Source organism: Bufo bufo, chromosome 6, assembly GCF_905171765.1.
Source record: "Bufo bufo chromosome 6, aBufBuf1.1, whole genome shotgun sequence".
Lineage (NCBI taxonomy): Eukaryota > Metazoa > Chordata > Amphibia > Anura > Bufonidae > Bufo > Bufo bufo.
Window position 1 is genome coordinate 55,295,485 of NC_053394.1, and position 25,288 is coordinate 55,320,772.

The 25,288-nt window shown below is 45.4% G+C and overlaps 1 protein-coding gene across 2 annotated transcripts in view; it reads left to right on the forward strand.

The window, feature by feature from the left end:
* Positions 1 to 307: 307 nt before the first annotated feature.
* Positions 308 to 25,288, forward strand: part of LOC121003843 (alpha-2-macroglobulin-like) — a 100,437-nt gene continuing 75,456 nt past the window's right edge. For both annotated transcript variants that reach the window (XM_040435767.1, XM_040435768.1), the window contains exon 1: positions 308 to 456. In XM_040435767.1, the coding sequence (XP_040291701.1) occupies positions 383 to 456 (74 nt within the window). In that variant the 5' untranslated portion in view covers positions 308 to 382. The remainder of the gene's footprint in view (positions 457 to 25,288) is intronic.

The window sequence follows — 25,288 nt, forward strand, 5'->3', positions numbered from 1 at the left end:
AATGCACACTGAATTACATTGTGTGCCAGTCTGAAACTTTACACCGCCATTTATCTCCTTGTGTTAAAAAAAGAAAAAAAAGTTGCCCCAGTGATGGCAGCAGAGTTAACAATGTCTTGAAATGCCCATGGCAGTTTAGAAATCCTGTGTACCTGGGCAGGAGGCCATGAAAACACAGTAATAGGATAGGATTCAAGAAAACAGTTCAGTACACAGACCCAAGGCAACGCAAACAAGTTTCATCCCTGACAGAGCAGTCCTTGTGCAAGGGGTCAGTCTTTGTGCAATACGTGCATGCCAGGGGGGCTGTCCACAGGCTCGGCTTTATAAAGCCATCTCCCTCCAGCATTCTTCCTACTGAATGTGATATCTGGCCAGCAGCATGTGGAGATCAGCTCTTAGACTGTGCCTGCTCCTGACCCTCATCCATGGAGCAGATTTCGCAGAGTCTCAACCGTAAGTAAAACCTCCATCTCCTCGTCATTGTTTACTACGTTATTCTCTGCACTTTAGATTGTTAGCTCCTATGGCACAAACTTCCAGGCCAGCATGATTATCTTCTGCTCTGTCATCCATATCGACCTTGTCATTTTTATGAAGCTTTTTCTTGCTATTAGTATTATTTTTGCCCACGGCTGTAGTATTTGGTCCATGGTATATTGTGCATGCGCCTTAAAAAGATATAAAATGAGGTAACACCTTCAATTTAACATTCGACTGAAAACTAAATATTAAAAACTTGCTTTTTTACTACCTTCACAAAGTCAATGTTTCAGTGCCGTGGTCGGTGTATGTGTTACTAGACGTACTGTATGCTCACCTATATACATCTTACTCTATGGGCAAGTCTTGGAAATTGATTTCTATGCAGACAGCTAGTTTTCAGCCTGTCCATGGAGTGAATTGCATGCATGTACAACTACACAAACCAAGCAACTGCTTGGGGCCCCCAAGAGATCAGGGAGCCCCTGCTGACCTCAAGTAGTTGGCTGAAAATAACAAAATTAAAAGGGTGGACACTGTTTTTTTGCAGCTGTGTGGTCCAAGGTTTGAATCTGACCAAGGACAAAATATGCGTGGAGTTTGTATGTTCTCCCCATGTTTACATGGGTTTCCTCCGGTTTCTTCCCACACTCTTAAGACATACTGAGATAGGGAACATAGATTGTGAGCTCCACTGGGGACAGTGAGTGATGATAATGTCTGCAAAGCACTGTGGAATGTGTGCACAGGGGCCCAGGGTGGTGGTGGGGCCCTTCCCAGCTGTACAGAAGTGTCTAGGCTGCACCGATAAGCTGAGAGTGGGGCATAGTGGGCCAATGAGGGTAGCGCTTAACGATGCGATGGGGGCCTCTCAGACAAAACTTTTTCATGGGGCACCAAAAAATGCCGAAACTGCCAACGTGTACATGCAGCTTGTCCATGGAATACATTTTTGGGTTACCTGTGTACAAAGAAACACCCGGCTACCCATTCTGCATCATCCCCTGAGACCTCAATCCGGTTTCCAAATTTTCATACCTTATCTATAGCAAAACTGTTCCGCATTTAGCAGTTAAGGGGTTTTCTTCCATTAAGAGTGTGGCATATAACAAGGTTGTGCCATGACTGAGTTAAACTGCTGGGACCCATATGAAATCGCTGCAGAATTACAACAGAATCGGCGGGTGTCCCAGCAGTTTAAAAAAAAAAATACCCCTTTAACCTCTTAGGGACATAGGACGTACAGGTACGCCATGATGTCCCGGGACTTAAGGACACAGGGCGTACCTGTACGCCCTGTGTATTTCCGATCACCGCCGTATGGCAGGCGGTGATCGGAACAGAGTACCTGCTGAAATCATTCAGCAGGCACTCTGTGACAATGCTGAGGGGGGACCTGTGACCCCCCCGTATCGGCGATCGCAGCAAACCGCAGGTCAATTCTCCGGTGACCTGATAACCCGGAATAGGATAATGATCGGTGGTGTGATAATACACCACTAATCCCCATCCTTAGATCCTGGGAGGTGGCGGTGACATCACCTCCCAGGATCGCTTCCTGTTGGCTGCACGGGCTGGAGGGGGTTAAACTTCCCCCAGCTCTGCTCTCCTCCACACTGCGTCCTGGAGCCATGGAGGAGCCTCGTGGATCTGTGCCCAGCACCCCTCATCTGTGCCCAGCACCCCCCATCTGAGCCACCACAGTGCCATCTGGCACTAAAAAGGTACTAAGGGACAGCTTAGATTAGGCAGGGAGAGTTTAGGGGGAAAAAAAGGTATTTTTTTTCAGCATCACCCTGATCGGGTGTCTGGGGTCCACAGCACACTCAGCTGTGTGACCCTAGACCCCCCAGGGGTGCTGCAGCTTGACCCCCCCAACACAATTTTTTTGGGGTGCAAGCATTTATTTATTTTTTTGTGTGCGTACGTTGACTGTGGCCGGCATTCTTAGCGTCCGGCCACTGTTAGCGCATCGCCCACCCCACCACTGATCAGCGTCGGACTGCTGATCAGCGAGTTTGAATCTTTTAAATTTTTTTGGGCTTTCATTTTATTTTTTTCTGTTAGGTTTAGGGGTAAGTGTACGCAAACACCCGTCTCCCCACGTCTTACACACGCACACTAAATTAAGTTTTCCACACACACACACTCCCCTATGGCCCGCCAGACGTTCTCGGCCAAGGAGGCATACGCCCTGCTTGCCTCCGACTCCGAAAGCCCCAGTAAGGATGAGGATGACCCCACTTTCCTCTTGTCATCCGCGTCCTCCTCATCATCTAGTGATGATGATGACCCCCCAAGGCGGCGGAGACGCCGCCAGGCGGAGCAAGGGGACCCCCATGCCAGGGAGCCTGTGGCCCACACTAGTATGAGCAGCTCTGGGGCTCGTACTAGTTTTCCGGCCCACCAGATAAGTCCACCTGACCCCTCTACTGGTGAACTTGCATGGTGTACACCAGAGGATTTTGAGCCTGTGATTCCTAATTTTGTTGGCCAACCAGGAATTCAGATTCCCACAGAGGGCTTCACTGAATATGACTATTTTTGGTTTTTTTCAGTGACCACTTTGTGAATGGTGAAGCAAACGAACTTGTACGCCCAACAGTTCATTGCTCAACACCCAGGCTCCTTTTTTGCTAGGTCCAGTGGCTGGACTCCGGTCAGTGTAGCCGAGATGAGGACGTTTTGGGGCCTAGTGCTGCACATGGGCCTAGTCAAAAAACCCAGTGTCAGGCAGTACTGGAGTGGGGACATCCTCTACCAGACCCCACTCTACTGTATGGCCATGACACGTTCCCGTTTTGAGGCCATTTGGAAATGCCTGCATTATGCAGATAATGCAGCATGTCCCCTCGAGGTGATCCTGCCTATGACTGCCTGTACAAAATCAGGCCGGTCATCGATCACTTCGGGGCCAAATTTTTTGAGGCCTATGTACCTGGAAGGGAGGTGTCTGTTGATGAGTCTCTCATTGCTTTCAAGGGGAGACTCATTTTCCGCCAGTATGTTCCCTCTAAGCGGGCAAGGTATGGCGTGAAGCTGTACAAACTTTGTGAGAGTACCTCAGGGTACACTTACAAGTTTTGTGTGTACGAGGGGCGAGATTCCCGTATTGAACTCCCAGAATGTCCCACCACTCTGGGTGTTAGCGGGAAACTTGTGTGGGACCTTATGTACCCACTGCTGGATAAGGGTTACCACCTGTACGTGGTTTTATACTAGCATCCCCTTGTTCCAGTCCCTCGCCGCCAGATCCACATCCGCTTGTGGGACCATGTGGAAAAATCTACGCGGCCTCCCTACCCACCTCCTCCAGGTACCTATCCCCAGGGGAGAGACCCGTGCCCCTACCAGTGGAAACCTGTTGCTGGTCAGATATAAGGACAAGAGGGATGTCCTTGTACTGTCCACAATTCATGGTAACGGCATCACCCTGTCCCTGTGCGAGGTACCGCGGCAACGGTCCTCAAGCCCAATTGTATCGTCGACTACAATCGGTATATGGGAGGAGTTGATCTCTCTGATCAAGTCCTCAAGCCATATAACGCCATTCGCAAAACCCGGGCATGGTACAAAACAATTGCGGTCTACTTGGTACAGGTTGCCTTGCACAACTCTTTGGTGCTGTCCTAGAGCACTGGCAACACAGGGAAATTCCTCCAGTTCTATGAGGCAGTCCTCAAGACCCTGATCTTTTCTGACCGGGAAAGAGGAGGCTGGAGTACCTCAGGAACTGGAGGTGTGGTCCCCCATACTGGAAAGAAGGGCCAGTCCCAAAAAAAGTGCAGAGTGTGTCACATGAGGGGGATACGGAAGGACACCACCACTCAGTGTGACACATGCCCCGATCATCAGGGCCTCTGCATTGACGGTTGCTTCAGGGAGTACCACACTTCCATGGAGTACTAAATTCATAATCCCCTTCCCCAATTTTAATTCTATTTAGCCACGGACAATCGCCCAGAGGAAAAAAATATATATATATAGCTCTCCGACTTTGGAGACCCTAAAGGGTTAACAAAGTTTATAAAATCAGTTTTGAATACCTTGAGGGGTGAAGTTTCTTAGATGGGGTCACTTTTATGGCGTTTCTACTCTAGGGGTGCATCAGGGGGGCTTCAAATGGGACATGGTGTAAAAAAAAACAGTACTGCAAAATCTGCCTTCCAAAACCACATGCCGCTCCTTTCCTTCTACGCCCTGCCATGTGCCCGTAGAGCAGTTTACGACCACATATGGGGTGTTTCTATAAACTACAGAATCAGGGCAATAAATATTGAGTTTTGTTTGGCTGTTAATCCTTGCTTTGTTACTGGAAAAAATGGATTAAAATGAAAAATTTGCCCAAAAATCTAAATTCTGAAATTTTATCTCCATTTGCCATTAACTCTTGTGGAACACCTAAAGGGTTACCAAAGTTTGTAAAACCAGTTTTGAATACCTTGAGGGGTGTAGTTTCTAGAATGGGGTCATTTTTGGGTGGTTTCTATTATGTAAGCCTCGCAAAGTAACTTCAGACCTGAACGGGTCCTTAAAAGTGGGTTTTGGAAAATTTCGGACAAATTTTAAGATTTGCTTCTAAACTTCTAAGCCTTGTAATGTCCCCAAAAAATAAAATGGCATTCCCAAAATGATCCAAACATGAAGTAGACTTATAGGGGATGTAAATTAATAACTATTTTGGAGGTATTTCTATGTATTATAGAAGTAGAGAAATTGAAACTTGGAAATTTGCAAATTTTTCCAAACGTTTGGTAAATTTGGTATTTTCTTATAAATAAAAATGCATTTTTTTTACTCCATTTTACCAGTGTCATGAAGTACAATATGTGACGAAAAAACAATCTCAGAATGGCCTGGATAAGTAAAAGTGTTTTAAAGTTATTCACACATAAAGTGACACTGGTCAAATTTGCAAAAAATGGCCTGGTCCTTATGGTGAAAATGAGCCTGGTCCTTAAGGGGTTAAATAAAATGACCGCTCCTTTGTCCGACAGCTCCCCTATACATACGCATGACTAGGTTCATGTTGAGGAGAAGGTCTAGGAGGGGTTGCTCTTAGGTCGATGGCCCGTTGGTATTTTGTACATTTTAACAGGATTAACTGAGGGCAAGATAACAGGGTCCAGCTGCCAAACATGTCCAAATCCTCACCTACTGACGGCAGCCAATGGACGCATGATTTTGTGGTACAATCACACAGCCATCCGTCATCATAGTTGGCTGTGTTTTGATGATGTGCGGCAGCTGGACTGTGGTTTTACCCTAAAAGTGAAGCATTATGGTTTAATCCCCGCTGATCATGACACTAAAGGGGACATGGTGTTCCTATGACTTCTGCATCCTCTTTATCCAAGTACGTATGGCCATAGCTATGCTTATCCACGTAGACACTGTTAGGCAAAGCTGCCTTATTGCCTTATGGGGGAGCCACTGCGTCTGTGTAAACCAAAAAAGGGGTGCTAAGCTTCTTTTATTGTGATGATTTGTGGGAAGTCCAGGATGTCAGAGTCCCACGATCAGAGTCATCCATATTAACTCACTGAGATATATGGTAGTGCACAATCTAGCACTGTTTGGTGTAATATTCATGTGTGTGAAGGTATAAAGCGATTCTCCAGGTTTTGCAAAAAAAAAAACTGGAGTATAAAGACGCTCCAGGCTTTTCTGCAAAGCCTTTAGAACCCCTTTTAAAAAAAACAGGTGATATTTCCATAGAACTAGGCGCAGGAGATGAGCGCTTCCATTGTGGAAGCGCTCATCTCCATAGTCATCTGTATCGCCGTCCTCAGGACGGCGACACAGATGTCTATGCTGCGGCATGGGAGGGAGAGGTGTGTCCCCTCCTGTTCTTCTGATAGGCTGCCAGCACTAGGCCGGCAGCCTATCAGAGGTCGGTGCAGGCGGCGCGATGACATCATCGCGCCGCCTGAGCCGTATAGCGAGGGACACAGGCCGGAAGAGGCCTGCATCGCATCGCTGGAGGTAAGTATAAGTGTTTATTATTTTTATTTTTTTATATAGGTACAATACTGGATCATGATAAGGGGGGGCTACTGGATCATGATAAGAGGGCTATTGGCACATAATATGGGGGCTATTGGCACATGATATGGGGGCTATTGGCACATGATATGGGGCTATTGGCACATGATATGGGAGCTATTGGCACATGATATGGGGGCTATTGGCACATGATATGGGGGCTACTGGCACATGATATGGGGGCTATTGGCACATGATATGGGGGCTATTGGCACATGATATGGGGCTATTGGCATATGATATGGGGGCTATTGGCACATTATATGGGGGCTATTAGCACATTAGGGGGGCTACTGGCACATAATATGGGGGCTACTGGCACATGATATGGGGGCTACTGGCACATGATATGGGGCTATTGGCACATGATATGGGGGCTATTGGCACATGATATGGGGGCTATTGGCACATTAGGGGGGCTACTGGCACATGATATGGGGGCTACTGGCACATGATATGGGGGATATTGGCACATAATATGGGGGATATTGGCACATGATATGGGGGCTACTGGCACATAAGGGGGGGTTACTGGCACATGATATGGGGGCTATTGGCACATTATATGGGGGCTATTGGCACATGATATGGGGCTATTGGCACATGATATGGGGCTATTGGCACATGATATGGGGGCTATTGGCACATGATGGGGGCTATTGGCACATTAGGGGGGCTACTGGCACATGATATGGGGGCTACTGGCACATGATATGGGGGATATTGGCACATGATATGGGGGATATTGGCACATGATATGGGGGCTACTGGCACATAAGGGGGGCTACTGGCACATGATAAGGGGCAGCTACTGGCACATAAGGGGGGTTACTGGCACATGATATGGGGGCTATTGGCACATGATATGGGTGCTATTGGCACATGATATGGGGCTATTGGCACATGATATGGGGGCTATTGGCACATGATATGGGGGCTATTGGCACATTAGGGGGGCTACTGGCACATGATATGGGGGCTACTGGCACATGATATGGGGGATATTGGCACATGATATGGGGGATATTGGCACATGATATGGGGGCTACTGGCACATAAGGGGGGGTTACTGGCACATGATATGGGGGCTATTGGCACATGATATGGGGGCTATTGGCACATGATATGGGGCTATTGGCACATGATATGGGGCTATTGGCACATGATATGGAGGCTATTGGCACATGATGGGGGCTATTGGCACATTAGGGGGGCTACTGGCACATGATATGGGGGCTACTGGCACATGATATGGGGGATATTGGCACATGATATGGGGGATATTGGCACATGATATGGGGGCTACTGGCACATAAGGGGGGCTACTGGCACATGATAAGGGGCGGCTACTGGCACATAAGGGGGGGTTACTGGCACATGATATGGGATCTATTGGCACATGATATGGGGGCTATTGGCACATGATATGGGGCTATTGGCACATGATATGGAAGCTATTGGCACATGATATGGGGGCTATTGGCACATGATATGGGGGCTATTGGCACATGATATGGGGGCTATTGGCACATGATATGGGGGCTACTGGCACATGATATGGGGGATATTGGCACATGATATGGGGGATATTGGCACATGATATGGGGGCTACTGGCACATAAGGGGGGGTTACTGGCACATGATATGGGGGCTATTGGCACATGATATGGGGGCTATTGGCCCATGATATGGGGCTATTGGCACATGATATGGGGCTATTGGCACATGATATGGAGGCTATTGGCACATGATGGGGGCTATTGGCACATTAGGGGGGCTACTGGCACATGATATGGGGGCTACTGGCACATGATATGGGGGATATTGGCACATGATATGGGGGATATTGGCACATGATATGGGGGCTACTGGCACATAAGGGGGGCTACTGGCACATGATAAGGGGCGGCTACTGGCACATAAGGGGGGGTTTCTGGCACATGATATGGGATCTATTGGCACATGATATGGGGGCTATTGGCACATGATATGGGGCTATTGGCACATGATATGGAAGCTATTGGCACATGATATGGGGGCTATTGGCACATGATATGGGGGCTATTGGCACATGATATGGGGGCTATTGGCACATGATATGGGGGCTATTGGCACATGATATGGGGGGCTACTGGCACATAAGGGGGGGTTACTGGCACATAATAAGGGGGTTTATTGGCACATAAGGGGGGTCTACTGGCACATGATATGGGGGGGGCTCTGGCTGCTGGCACATGATGGTTGGGGGATCTTATTACTGGCACATGATTGGGGGCATCTTACTGGCACATGATTGGGGGCATCTATGGGGGCACATCTTACTGGCACATGATTGGGGGCATCTATGGGGGCACATCTTATTGGCACATGATTAGGGGGCATCTATTGGGGCACATCTTACTGGCACATGATTGGGGGGCACTATAGGGGCATCTACTGAGGCTAAAAAGAAGGGGTATTTTATATGGGGGGCTCTGTATAGGGGCATTTTATACTGGGACATATTATGGTGGGGGAAGGGGGGATGAGCACTACGGGGGCACTGAGAAGGGGTATTTTATATTGGAACATTAGCTCAACTGGGGGCATTACAAATGGGTATGGTTTGCACATTATAAGGAGAATTATTTCTACTAGGGGGCATTATGGTGGGCTTTATTACTCCCCCATGGTATGACCCCCTAGTAGCAGCACCAGCCTCTCTCTGCTCTGCTATCCCTCTGCCCCTTCTCCAAATCCTTATTATGAAATCTTTCTCATTAGGATAAAACACATCACCCCCGCCGAGCCCCCCAGCCAAGTGTTGAAGTGGTGTCCGGGATCCCCAAGGGCCAAGCCAAGTTTATGGCTATGTTTATGTTTATAGTTGATCTTTATTATCGATTTTACATTGCAGATTTTTTATTTTTTTTTGCAGCATATGGGTGAGATTTTATATAAATATTTTTATTATTTGGTCGAAAGGCTCAATGGGGGAGGGGGGATTGTAACAGGCCTGCCGTAGAATATCTAAAATAGCTGGTCAAGTAAAATGTTGCATGCAACAATCATTGAATAGGTGGCCAACAAAAAAGGGGCGGGTCAAAGGGCGTGGTAAAACACTGTCTGGGCATGCTGAGAGTTGTAGTTTTGCAACAGTTGGAGGCATCCTGGTTGGGAAAACACTTTGATAATATGAACAATGGGGGTTCTACAAAAGAGCTATCGTGGGGCAAAGTTCATATTCGTGTTTACACACGTGTTTTAAAATGAATGCTTTCTCCTATTATAAACAAGTAAATAATGACGCAATGCTGTGGGGCTGGTATGCAACTTTTTCCAGGGCTGGTTTTTATCCCCAGTCCGGCCCTGGAACTAGCTATAGGGGGGCCCCCAGAATCCATTCCATGGGTGGACCCTAGGCCATCCTAGTCCGAAACTGCACACTCTGATACTAACCAATCAATGCTGACGAGTGTTGAAACCCACCCTACTGACAAAGGGAATCAAAAGTCAGTATTGCTTTTGCCCAAAAAAGCTAAAAGAATAAAACATGGATTCCGGTCTTCGCATGACACTATCCCAGCTTGTGAGCATACCTTATGGCTGTTTTGTCATTCAATGTATCCACAAATGAAGGAATTACACAACTGCAAATAATACATGTGTCATTAACGTCTTAAGTAGATTCGATTTTATTAATCAGAGCCAAAACCATCAGATTAAGACTAATCCCTTAAGGGAACATTGAGAAATCCTTCCTTGATTTTTTTACATATTCCAGACTTTTTGTTTGCTGTGTATAAAGAGTCACACCCAATAATATACAAGAGTCTATTAGGAACATGAGAGCTTAAGGGTGCATGCTGCAAGTGGTCCGTGCAGAAAACGGCAAATGTGAATTGGCCCATCGACTATAATTGGTCAGTGTTCAGTATATACTGTGTACTGGTGCACATCCAAATAATTGACCTAGATGATATAAATGAATGCAGGACAGCCACCCCATGAGTGCTATAACACCTATGAGAGGAAGGTTGACATAGAAGACCAGTGACATAAGAACAAGAACATTTATTGCTCTCTTTTACTCTTTCTTCTCTCTAGTTCTGCCTCTAGGCACTTGTTGATCATAGGAATGTCCCATTTAAAGTTACAGCCACCACGGGTGACATTTTAGCACCTCTTTTGATCTTTTTGTTGGGTAGGTGGAATCCTCAGTAGAGACCAAGATGCCTGGAAGCTATTTTCCCAAAGACACAAATATTTATAGGTCATCCTTTTTGGACACCAGCTGTCCATATGCCTTTGAGGTGGAACCACTGGACACAGTTTACAATGGATGAAAGACTTTTTTTGAGTTTAAACATTGATTTACAAAACAGCAGCGGAATTGCACACCCTTATATTGCACACCAAAAAAAGGCATCTTAAGATGGAGAACACCAAATGGATGTTAAGGAAGGGATCTGTGGAAGAAAAATATTACAGATTGAAATTTGAGAAACATTTGGGATTTTAGAGAGCATGCTCCACCACATAGGATTTGCACCAAAACCCTCTACATCTATAAGCAGATTTTTTTTTTCATTTGGCACAGGTCTAGTAAATTTTGAACCATGTTGCACCCAGAAAACAGTTGTTAACCACTTAAGGACCACAGGTTTATACCCCCCTAGTGACCAGGCCCTTTTTTACAAATCGGCACTTCACAACTTTAACGGTTTATTGGAAACAAATGGTATAAGACTGGCACTCAAATATGTGGGTCATATGGAACGTGGCAATTTATTAGAACAATTATACACTGCTCAAAAAAATAAAGGGAACACTTAAACAACACAATGTAACTCCAAGTCAATCACACTTCTGTGAAATCAAACTGTCCACTTAGGAAGCAACACTGAGTGACAATCAATTTCACATGCTGTTGTGCAAATGGGATAGACAACAGGTGGAAATTATAGGCAATTAGCAAGACACCCCCAATAAAGGAGTGGTTCTGCAGGTGGTGACCACAGACCACTTCTCAGTTCCTATGCTTCCTGGCTGATGTTTTGGTCACTTTTGAATGCTGGCGGTGCTTTCTCTCTAGTGGTAGCATGAGACGGAGTCTACAACCCACACAAGTGGCTCAGGTAGTGCAGCTTATCCAGAATGGCACATCAATGCAAGCTGTGGCAAGAAGGTTTGCTGTGTCTGTCAGCGTAGTGTTCAGAGCATGGAGGCGCTACCAGGAGACAGGCCAGTACATCAGGAGACGTGGAGGAGGCCGTAGGAGGGCAACAACCCAGCAGCAGGACCGCTACCTCCGCCTTTGCGCAAGGAGGAACAGGAGGAGCACTGCCAGAGCCCTGCAAAATGACCTCCAGCAGGCCACAAATGTGCATGTGTCTGCTCGAATGGTCAGCAACAGACTCCATGAGGGTGATATGAGGGCCCGACGTCCACAGGTGGGGGTTGTGCTTACAGCCCAACACCGTGCAGGACGTTTGGCATTTGCCAGAGAACACCAAGATTGGCAAATTCGCCACTGGCGCCTTGTGCTCTTCACAGATGAAAGCAGGTTCACACTGAGCACATGTGACAGACGTGACAGAGTCTGGAGACGCCGTGGAGAACGTTCTGCTGCCTGCAACATCCTCCAGAATGACCGGTTTGGCATTGGGTCAGTAATGGTGTGGGGTGGCATTTCTTTGGAGGGCCGCACAGCCGTCCATGTGCTCGCCAGAGGTAGCCTGACTGCCATTAGGTACCGAGATGAGATCCTCAGACCCCTTGTGAGACCATATGCTGGTGCGGTTGGCCCTGAGTTCCTCCTAATGCAAGACAATGCTAGACCTCATGTGGCTGGAGTGTGTCAGCAGTTCCTGCAAGACGAAGGCATTGATGCTATGGACTGGCCCGCCCGTTCCCCAGACCTGAATCCAATTGAGCACATCTGGGACATCATGTCTCGCTCTATCCACCACAGACTGTCCAGGAGTTGGCAGATGCTTTAGTCCAGGTCTGGGAGGAGATCCCTCAGGAGACCATCCGCCACCTCATCAGGAGCATGCACAGGCGTTGTAGGGAGGTCATACAGGCACGTGGAGGCCACACACATTACTGAGCCTCATTTTGACTTGTTTTAAGGACATTACATCAAAGTTGGATCAGCCTGTTGTGTGTTTTTCCACTTTAATTTTGAATGTGACTCCAAATCCAGACCTCCATGGGTTGAAAAATTTGATTTCCATTTTTACATTTTTGTGTGATTTTGTTGTCAGCACATTTCAACTATGTAAAGAACAAAGTATTTCAGAAGAATATTTAATTAACTCAGATCTAGGATGTATTCTTTTTGTGTTCCCTTTATTTTTTTGAGCAGTGTATTAAAATCGGCACATAATAAAAAGATATAAAAGGATATGCAATAAAATACAATCTCACGCAATAATTAAAAGTGAATAAAAATAAAGCCGCAGGATAAATGCACACTGGTGGTGCCGTGTTGAATAATCAAAGGTGCACTGATAGTGTCCCTCAATCTTATAGGGATATATATATATAAAATAATTTGTGTGCGTTTATCCTGCGGCTTTATTTTTATTCACTTTTAATTATTGCGTGAGATTGTATTTTATTGCATATCCTTTTATATCTTTTTATTATGTGCCGATTTTAATACACTGCTCAAAAAAATAAAGGGAATACAAAAATAACACATCCTAGATCTGAGTTAATTAAATATTCTTCTGAAATACTTTGTTCTTTACATAGTTGAAATGTGCTGACAACAAAATCACACAAAAATGTAAAAATGTAAATCAAATTTTTCAACCCATGGATGTCTGGATTTGGAGTCACATTCAAAAAATATTTTTATTATGTGCCGATTTTAATATAATTGTACCTAATAAATTGCCACGTTCCATATGACCCACATATTTGAGTGCCAGTCTTATACCATTTGTTTCCAATTATCTCCCTACTGATTGGGTGATCAGTCTTAGACTAGAGCACCAGTTCCAGCCTGTGAAGGTGGTGAGCTATCCACTTCAGTGTTATTTTAACGGTTTATTGCTCGGTCATGCAACTTGGCACCCAAATGAATTTTACCTCCTTTTCTTCTCACAAATACAGCTGCTGAGATTTTTCGTTTTTCTGATATTAATCAAAATAGACCGCAATTTTCTCAAAAAAAGTGTATTTTTAACTTTCTCTGGTTAAATTGTTCAAATATAATTACATTTCTATACAAGTTTGTGTCAGAATTTATTGTGCTACATGTCTTTGATAAAAAAAAATCCAATAAGTGTATATTTATTGGTTTGCGCAAAAGTTATAGCGTTTGCAAACTATGGTACAAAAATGTGAATTTCCGCATTTTGAAGCAGCTCTGACTTTCTGAGCACCTGCGAAATAAAAAAACTTCTATGAACTCACCATGCCCCTCACGAAATACCTTGGGGTGTCTTCTTTCCAAAATGGGGTCACTTGTGGGGTATTTATACTGCCCTGGCATTTTAGGGGCCCTAAAGCATGAGAAGTAGTTTGGAATCCAAATGCGTAAAAAATGCCCTGTGAAATCCTAAAGGTACTCATTGGAATTTGGGCACCTTTGCGCATCTAGGCTGCAAAAAGGTGTCACACATGTGGTATCGCCGTACTCAGAAGAAGTAGGGCAATGTGTTTTGGGGTGTATTTTTACATATACCCATGCTGGGTGAGAGAAATATCTCTGTACATTGACAACTTTGTATTATTTTTTTTTAACCACCTCAGCCCCCAGTGCTTAAACACCCTGAAAGACCAGGCCACTTTTTACACTTCTGACCTACACTACTTTCACCGTTTATTGCTCGGTCATGCAACTTACCACCCAAATGAATTTTGCCTCCTTTTCTTCTCACTAATAGAGCTTTCATTTGGTGGTATTTCATTGCTGCTGACATTTTTACTTTTTTTGTTATTAATCGAAATTTAACGATTTTTTTGCAAAAAAATGAAATTTTTCACTTTCAGTTGTAAAATTTTGCAAAAAAAACGAGATCCATATATAAATTTTGCTCTAAATTTATTGTTCTACATGTCTTTGATAAAAAAAAAATGTTTGGGTAAAAAAAAAAAATGGTTTGGGTAAAAGTTATAGCGTTTACAAACTATGGTACAAAAATGTGAATTTCCGCTTTTTGCAGCAGCTCTGACTTTCTGAGCACCTGTCATGTTTCCTGAGGTTCTACAATGCCCAGACAGTACAAACACCCCACAAATGAGCCCATTTCGGAAATTAGATACCCTAAGGTATTCGCTGATGGGCATAGTGAGTTCATAGAACTTTTTATTTTTTGTCACAAGTTAGCGGAAAATGATGATTTATTTTTTATTTTATTTTTTCTTACAAAGTCTCATATTCCACTAACTTGTGACAAAAAATAAAAACTTCCATGAACTCACTATGCCCATCAGCGAATACCTTGGGGTGTCTTCTTTCCAAAATGGGGTCACTTGTGGGGTAGTTATACTGCCCTGGCATTCTAGGGGCCCAAATGTGTGGTAAGGAGTTTGAAATCAAATTCTGTAAAAAATGACCAGTGAAATCCGAAAGGTGCTCTTTGGAATATGGGCCCCTTTGCCCACCTAGGCTGCAAAAAAGTGTCACACATCTGGTATCTCCGTATTCAGGAGAAGTTGGGGAATGTGTTTTGGGGTGTCATTTTACATATACCCATGCTGGGTGAGATAAATATCTTGGTCAAATGCCAACTTTGTATAAAAAAATGGGAAAAGTTGTCTTTTGCCAAGATATTTCTCTCACCCAGCATGGGTATATGTAAAATGACACCCCAAAACACATTCCCCAACTTCTGCTGAATACGCAGATACCAGATGTGTGACACTTTTTTGCAGCCTAGGTGGGCAAAGGGGCCCATATTCCAAAGAGCACCTTTTGGATTTCACTGGTCATTTTTTACAGAATTTGATTTCAAACTCCTTACCACACATTTGGGCCCCTAGAATGCCAGGGCAGTATAACTACCCCACAAGTGACCCCATTTTGGAAAGAAGACACCCCAAGGTATTCCGTGAGGGGCATGGCGAGTTCCTAGAATTTTTTATTTTTTGTCACAAGTTAGTGGAAAATGATGATTTTTTATTTATTTATTTTATTTATTTTTTCTTACAAAGTCTCATATTCCACTAACTTGTAACAAAAAATTAAAAATTCTAGGAACTCGCCATGCCCCTCACGGAATACCTTGGGGTGTCTTCTTTCCAAAATGGGGTCACTTGTGGGGTAGTTATACTGCACTGGCATTTTCCAGGGGCCCTAATGTGTGGTAAGTAGGTAAATGACCTGTGAAATCCTAAAGGTGCTCTTTGGAATATGGGCCCCTTTGCCCACCTAGGCTGCAAAAAAGTGTCACACATGTGGTATCTCCGTATTCAGGAGAAGTTGGGGAATGTGTTTTGGGGTGTCATTTTACATATACCAATGCTGGGTGAGATAAATATCTTGGTCAAATGCCAACTTTGTATAAAAAAATTGTAAAAGTTGTCTTTTGCCAAGATATTTCTCTCACCCAGCATGGGTATATGTAAAATGACACCCCAAAACACATTACCCAACTTCTCCTGAATACGGAGATACCAGATGTGTGACACTTTTTTGCAGCCTAGGTGGGCAAAGGGGCCCATATTCCAAAGAGCACCTTTCGGATTTCACTGGTCATTTTTTACAGAATTTGATTTCAAACTCCTTACCACACATTTGGGCCCCTAGAATGCCAGGGCAGTATAACTACCCCACAAGTGACCCCATTTTGGAAAGAAGACACCCCAAGGTATTCCGTGAGGGGCATGGCGAGTTCCTAGAATTTTTTATTTTTTGTCACAAGTTAGTGGAATATGAGACTTTGTAAGAAAAAAAATAAATAGATAAAAAATCATCATTTTCCACTAACTTGTGACAAAAAATAAAAAATTCTAGAAACTCGCCATGCCCCTCACGGAATACCTTGGGGTGTCTTCTTTTCAAAGTGGGGTCACTTGTGGGGTAGTTATACTGCACTGGCATTTTCCAGGGGCCCTAATGTGTGGTAAGTAGGTAAATGACCTGTGAAATCCTAAAGGTGCTCTTTGGAATATGGGCCCCTTTGCCCACCTAGGCTGCAAAAAAGTGTCACACATGTGGTATCGCCGTATTCAGGAGAAGTTGGGGAATGTGTTTTGGGGTGTCATTTTACATATAATCATGCTGGGTGAGAGAAATATCTTGGCAAAAGACAACTTTTCCCATTTTTTTATACAAAGTTGGCATTTGACCAAGATATTTCTCTCACCCAGCATGGGTATATGTAAAATGACACCCCAAAACACATTCCCCAACTTCTCCTGAGTACGGCGATACCAGATGTGTGACACTTTTTTGCAGCCTAGATGCGCAAAGGTGCCCAAATTCCTTTTAGGGGGGCATTTTTAGACATTTGGATACCAGACTTCTTCTCACGCTTTGGGGCCCCTAGAATGCCAGGGCAGTATAAATACCCCACATGTGACCCCATTTTGGAAAGAAGACACCCCAAGGTATTCAATGAGGGGCATGGCGAGTTCATATAAATTTTTTTTTTTTTGGCACAAGTTAGCGGAAATTGATATTTTTTATTTTTTTCTCACAAAGTCTCCCTTTCCGCTAACTTGGGACAAAAATTTCAATCTTTCATGGACTCAATATGCCCCTCACGGAATACCTGGGGGTGTCTTCTTTCCGAAATGGGGTCACATGTGGGGTATTTATACTGCCCTGGCATTCTAGGGGCCCTAAAGCGTGAGAAGAAGTCTGGAATATAAATGTCTAAAAAATTTTACGCATTTGGATTCTGTGAGGGGTATGGTGAGTTCATGTGAGATTTTATTTTTTGACACAAGTTAGTGGAATATGAGACTTTGTAAGGAAAAAAAAAAATAATTCCGCTAACTTGGGCCAAAAAAATGTCTGAATGGAGCCTTACAGAGGGGTGATCAATGACAGGGGGGTGATCAATGACAGGGGGGGTGATCAATGACAGGGGGGTGATCAATGACAGGGGGGTGATCAGGGAGTCTATATGGGGTGATCACCCCCCTGTCATTGATCACCCCCCTGTAAGGCTCCATTCAGATGTCCGTATGTGTTTTGCGGATCCGATCCATGTATCCGTGGATCCGTAAAAATCATACGGACATCTGAATGCAGCCTGACAGGGGGGTGATCAATGACAGGGGGTAATCAATGACAGGGGGGTGATCAGGGAGTCTATATGGGGTGATCACCCCCCCTGGAAGGCTCCAGGGAGACGCCTGTATGTGTTTTGCGGATCCGATCCATCTATCAGTGGATCCGTAAAAATCATGCGGACATCTGAATGGAGCTTTACAGGGGGTTGATCAATGACAGGGGGGTAATCAATGACAGGGGGGTGATCAGGGAGTCTATATGGGGTGATCACCACAGTCATTGATCACGCCCCTGTAAGGCTCCATTCAGACGTCCGTATGCGTTTTGCGGATCCGATCCATCTATCCGTGGATCCGTAAAAATCATGCGGACATCTAAATGGAGCTTTACAGGGGGTTGATCAATGACAGGGGTGTAATCAATGACAGGGGGGTGATCAGGGAGTCTATATGGGGTGATCACCACAGTCATTGATCACGCCCCTGTAAGGCTCCATTCAGACGTCCGTATGCGTTTTGCGGATCCGATCCATCTATCAGTGGATCCGTAAAAATCATGCGGACATCTGAATGGAGCTTTACAGGGGGTTATCAATGACAGGGGGGTGATCAGGGAGTCTATATGGGGTGATCACCTCCGTCATTGATCACTCCCCTGTAAGGCTGCATTCAGACGTCCGTATGTGTTTTGCGGATCCGATCCATCTATCAGTGGATCTGTAAAATTCATACGGACCTCTGAATGGAGCTTTACAGGGGGGTGATCAATGACAGGGGGGTAATCAATGACAGGGGGGTGATCAGGGAGTCTATATGGGGTGATCACCTTCGTCATTGATCACTCCCCTGTAAGGCTGCATTCAGACGTCCGTATGTGTTTTGCGGATCCGATCCATCTATCAGTGGATCCGTAAAATTCATACGGACCTCTGAATGCAGCCTTACAGGGGGTTATCAATGACAGGGGGGTGATCAATGACAGGGGGGTGATCAGGGAGTCTATATGGGGTGATCAGGGGTGATCAAGGGTGAATAAGGGGTTAATAAGTGACAGGGGGGGTGTAGTGTAGTGGTGCTTGGTGCAACATATTACTGAGCTACCTGTGTCCTCTGGTGGTCGATCCAAACAAAGGGGACCACCAGAGGACCAGGTAGCAGGTATATTAGACGCTGTTATCAAAACAGCGTCTAATATACCTGTTAGGGGTTAAAAAAAACACATCTCCAGCCTGCCAGCGAACGATCGCCGCTGGCAGGCTGGAGATCAACTCTCTTACCTTCCGTTCCTGTGAGCGCGCGCGCCTGTGTGCGCGCGTTCACAGGAAATCTCGCGTCTCGCGAGATGACGCGTATATGCGTGATTGTGCGCAGCGCTGCCACCTCCGGAACGCGAATCGGCGTTAGGCGGTCCAGAGGTGGTTAAAGTTGTCATTTATAGAGATATTTCTCACACACAGGATTGGTATGTGTGAAAAGACACCCCAAAACACATTGCCCTACTTCTCTTGAGTACGGCGATACCATATGTGTGACACTTTTTTGCAGCCTAGGTGCGCAAAGGGGCCCAAATTCCAATGAGTACCTTTTAGGAGGGCATTTTTAGACATTTGGATTCCAGACTTCTTCTCACGCTTTAGGGCCCCTAAAATGCCAGGGCAGTATAAATACCCCACATGTGACCCCATTTTGGAAAGAAGACACCCCAAGGTATTCCGTGAGGGGCATGGCGAGTTCATATAAGATTTATTTTTTTTGGCACAAGTTAGCGGAAATTGATTTTTTGGTTTTTTTTCTCACAAAGTCTCCCTTTCCGCTAACTTGTGACAAAAAGTTCAATCTTTCATGGACTCAATATACCCCTCAGCAAATACCTTGGGGTGTCTTCTTTCCAAAATGGGGTCATTTGTGGGGTGTTTGTACTGCCCTGGCATTTGATGGTCTCCACAATCATTATATGTATGGCCAGCATTAGGAGTTTCTGCCATTCTCCTTATATTGAGCATACGGGTAATGAGATATTTTTTTTTCGTTCAGCCTCTGGGCTGAAAGAAAAAATGAACGGCACAGATTTCTTCATTCGCATCGATCAATGTGGATGAAAAAATCTCTGCCAAAAAAATGTGCAAAAAAAAAAAAGAGGGGAAAGGCGTCTGCCAGGACATAGGAGCTCCACCCAACATCCAAACCCACTCAGCTCGTATGCCCTGGCAAACCCGATTTCTCCATTCACATCAATCGATGTGGAAGAATAAATCATTGCCAGAATTTTTTTTTTTTTTATAAAAAATGTTTGCCAAAGCATATGAACACCGCCCCTCAGCTCATAAGCCTCGGCAAACGTATCTTTTTTACTGTAGAGGAGAAAACACAGACTTTGTGTAATCTGACAGCAGCGCAATGCTTCTGTCAGAATGCACATCAGTGCTACAGCTGGTTGATCGCTTGGTCCACCTAGAAGGTAAAAAAAAAACAACAACAAAAAACAGGCAGCAACGCAATAAATTTATTAACATCAACTTTTATAAACTTTATATAACATTTGAAACAGAACATTAACTTTTTTGCTTACCTGTGATTTATATATTTTTTTTACCTTTAGAGGACAAACCTCTCCTTCCCTATGGGACAATGTGCAAAGCGCAAATCGCCCAGAGATGTGGCAAAGTACATTATGCACTTTGTCCCAGGTGAAAGGAGAGGTTTGTAGCAGCTCTGTGTGAAAGGGCCCTAAGAGCCCTGTGTGCCTGTCCTGTGTCATGCAATCCCTATACTAATAGTGTACCTGTGTGTGGTACTTGCGGAAACACTCCCCTATGCATAGGGCAGGCTGGTCAGGACAGTCAGGACAAAAAACGGTGGTGTCACGCCTTATTCCAGCCCTGCTACAGACACAACATCTTTTTCTTGGGGAACGCTGAGTTGGGGTACCAGGATAGACACTCAGGAAGTGTCTGCCATGTAGCCGGCTAACTACATCAGGGACTTGGGGCACGGACCCTCCTGGATACAGGAGTTCCGAAATGATCTCTTCCTGGAATTTTAGGAAGGATCCCGTTCTCCCAGCCTTACTGTAGAGAACAAAACTATTATACAGAGCCAATTGAATTAAATAAACAGACACCTTCTTATACCAGCGTCTGGTGCGGCGGGACACTAAATAGGGAGCCAACATCTGGTCATTGAAGTCCACCCCTCCCATGTAAAGGTTATAGTCGTGGACAGAGAGGGGTTTCTCAATGACTCCAGTTGCCTTTTCAATTTGTACTGTCGTGTCTGCGTGAATGGTGGACAGAAGGTAAACGTCCCTCTTGTCCCTCCACTTTACCGCAAGCAGTTCTTGGTCACACAAGGCAGCCCTCTCCCCCCGTGCAAGTCGGGTATTAACGAGCCGTTGGGGGAAGCCCCGGCGACTAGGTCGCGCGGTGCCACAGCATTGAATTCCAACTAGATGTAAGTGCTAAAAGAGGGCCACGCTTGTGTAAAAATTGTCCACGTATAAGTGGTACCCCTTGTGGAGTAAGGGTGACACCAAGTCCCAGACAATCTTGCCACTGCTCCCCAGGTAGTCAGGACATCCGACCGGCTCCAGTTTTGAGTCTTTTCCCTCATAGACCCTAAATGATATGTATAGCCTGTGGCCCTTTCACAGAGCTTATACAGTTTGACCCCATACCGGGTGTGCTTACTGGGGATGTACCGTTTGATGCCAAGGAGCCCGGTAAAATGTACAAGGGACTCGTCTATGCAGATGTTTTGATTGGGGGTACACACATCTGCAAACCTGGATGACAAACGGTCTATGAGGGGCCGAATTTTGTGAAGCCGGTCATAAGCAGGGTGGCCTCTTGGATGACAGGTTTTATTGTCAGTGAAATGCATAAAGCGCATGATGACCTCAAAACGTGCCCTGGACATAGCAGCAGAGAACATGGACATGTAATGTATTGGGTCTTTAGACCAATAGGACCGCAATACATTTTTTTTAGTTAGACCCATGCTGAGGATAAGGCCCAAAAATATTTTAAATTCGGAAACTTTGACTGGTTTCCACCGGAAAGGCTGGGCATAGAAGCTTTCCGGATTGGCTGTTATATACTGTGTGGCGTAGCGGTTGGTTTCTGCCACAACTAAGTCATAGAGATCCGCGGTGAAGAACAGCTCAAAAAACTCAAGGGCTGATCCTAAATGAGCTGTCTCCAGCGAACTCCAGACTGGGCGGTGAAAGAGGGCAATACGGGTGCGGCGGAAGCAGGGGATTGCCAATTTGGGTTTGCCAGCACCTCTGGGAGACTAAGGGCTCTACGGGCCTGTGAACGTGGTGGCTGCGATGGGGGAGTTACTGCACGTGCCACCGTACCAGCTTGAACTGCCCTTCTGGTGCTCGCCACTTCACCAGGGAAAACGGCAGTGCTGGTAGAAGGTCCAGGATGTACTGCGCTGCTGGTGTATGCCGCACCATAAAAAATATGCAAATGAGGCTCATCACGCGGGGTAGGCAGAACACTGACATGGGATCTAGTACGCCTGACCGTAGCAGGGACCTCAACCTCGTCATCTTCACTAGCGGTTAGAATGCCACTGCTGTCTACAGGTTCATATTCTGAACCACTGGATTCAGCGGGTGAGGCGTCCCCATCGTTTTCATCCATCACGGCCAGAATCCTGTAGGCCTCTTCAGCGGAATGCCCCTTTGACATTTTGGGCTAACTAAATTTAGGGGGTATTCCTCTGAGACTACCCAGGAAAAAGAGCACACCTGCCTAGTAAAAAGGAGTGCTTGCGAAGTAAAGCTGCGATCGCTAATAAAGATCCAGAAAGCTCAAAAGTGATCTTTATAGCGCCGCAGCGATTTTACGGTGTTTTTGCAGTGATCATAAAAAAAATTATTCTGTCACTGCGGTGGGGCGGACTGAACGCAAGTGTGCGCACAAGATCAGGCCTGATCGGGCGAACACTGCGTTTTTTGTAGAGCCTAAGGTGACCCTAATGTACTGAAATAGATCTGATTGCGATCAGTCTTGATCACTTACAGATACCATATAGTACTAGTGCTGATTAGCGACAGCGATGACGCTAATCAGCGACTAATCAGTGACTGCGGTGCGGTGGGCTGGGCGCTAACTACCTAACAAGTAGCTAAGTAACTGGCGGTGATGAGGGACCCTTACAGGGGGGTGATCAATGACAGGGGGGTGACAGGGGGGTGATCAGGGAGTCTATATAGGGTGATCAGGGGTTAATAAGGGGTTAATAAGTGACAGGGGGGGTGTAATGTGTGTGTGTGTGGTGATTGGTGCTACTTACAGAGCTGTCTGTGTCCTCTGGTGGTCGATCCAAGCAAAAGGAACCACCAGAGGAGCAGGTAGCAGGTATATCAGACGCTATTTACAAAATAGCGTCTGATATACCTATTTCATTGGTTATTTAAAAAATCTACAGCCTGCCAGCCAATGATCGCTGCTGTCAGGCTGTAGTTCAACTTGTTTACTATGCGATCCTGTGAACGCGCGCTCCTGTGAGCGCGCGTTCACAGGAAATCTCGGGTCTCACGAGATGACGCCAATAGGCGTCGCTGAGACCTGAGAGTGCCGCCGCACTGACGCCTATCGGCGTTAGTGTGACGGCAAGCAGTTAATATACTACATTTTCTAACAGTTGCAAAAGTAGTTTTTAAGGAGATTTGTTATCTTTTCATTTAACCCTTCCCCAAAATTTTGACTTCTCCCTTATAATAGTAGCAACAATACTCTTTCTACAATGTCCTAGTGCCCTGAAACAGAGCCATGGTGCCCATAAGCTGAGTAAGTGTGTTTGTATGCAAAAAGCCAGAGTGCTCCACAAGCAGAGAGAGGGTCCCTTCATAAGCAGAACCAGAGCACCCCATAAACAGAGTAAAAGTGCCCTCATGAAGAAGGTTGCTATGTCCCAAATAAATGAACTAGATTTCCTGCACAGACAGGAGTGGCCAACAAACAGCACAAATATGTCCCATAAACAGAGCAAGAGTTACCAAGTAAATGGAGCATGAGCATCTCCATAAATAAAGGCAATCAGAGAAAGTTCATAGTAAAGGGGTTGGCCCATGAACAACATTTACCTGTTCAAAGGATAGCTGATACGATGGCTGGTGGAACACCCAGTGATCATGATGATGGAGGTCAACAGTGGGATTAGACAAGTCAAGCACACGCGTGGCCATTCACTTCTGTGAGACTCTCAGAGATAGTCGAGCACTATACTTGGCAGTCAGATAGATAGTGAATGGAGTGGTAATAACATGGGTACCAGTGGTTGGACCTCCATAGATCACACATTTATTACCTATCCTGTGGATAGGTGATAGATGTTTGTGGGCAAATCCCTTTAGAAACCCCTGATAGGTTACCCCATAAGATTGCACTCAGAGTGGTCCCCACAGGGTCCCCATAAGAGGGAATAAATATATTAAAAAAACAACATAGGTGCAGGATTAATACGCGGGTTCAGATCAGTGAGCAATCCATGACCTATTTCTGAGAAATCACAAGCAATCCAGGAGGTCCTCCCCGGAGTCCCTCTGCCTTTCCCAGAATTAACTGTAACTGACTTAGAGTGACCAAGTATGAATGGACATTTCTGCATTGATGGTCAGCACCAGATCACTACCATCTGGATCTAGGTGGGTTCCAGCTGCTGGACCCCTACCTTTTATGACTTCTGTTTAAAATATAGAATTATTGTATAGCTTTTAAGAAGACCATATGACTCCTGTGTAAAATAAAGGAATAATCACTTGAAACCTGTATTCATGGACCCCGTTACTACATATGGCTATGTAGATTCTAGTAATAACAGCCCAACTATGCCTTTTTTTTCTCTCCAGGCTAGGAAAATATTCTAGCACATATAAATAAGAGGAAATTACTTCAATGTGCAGAAAGCCTAGAAAATACAACATGTTTGTTGGGTAGGTGTAGTGTACAATTTCTGCAGGGAATGATAGGAGATTTTCAATAGTAGCTATTTTATGATTAGGTCAGTTCTAACACATTTAGGAGCACACTTATTATGATCGGCATTTTAGATTCTGTTCTTAATAAAGGTCCATAGCTGGCAGAGTATCCGGCAAAGTTATGAAGAGCCATCGCCAGTTCTAAATGTAAGACAGCTTCCGTCTAAAACAGGAGTAGAAAATGATGGATGAGACAGGCCAGCCGGCCCCTTCCCCGCCACACCCCCAATTTTAGACCTGGCATGAGCAGGGCGAAGTCCTAATTTAGGCGCATCTCAGCTTAGTAAATGACCCCCTTAGTCCACACAGGGGACATTTTAAAGAGGATTTCTGAGACTTTAATACTGATGACTTATCCTCTGAATAGGTCATCAGTATGTGATCGGTGGAGGTCTGACATCCGGGACCCTGCTGATCAGCTGTTTGAGAAGGCACGAGCATTCCTGTGAGCGCCGCGGTCTTCTCCGTGCTCACAGAGTACAGTGCCGTACATTGTATAGTGGTCATGCTTGGTATCTCTCTCAGCCCTATTCACTTCCATGGGGCTGAGCTGCACCTAGGCCACGTGTTCAATGAATTTGTCTGCACTAA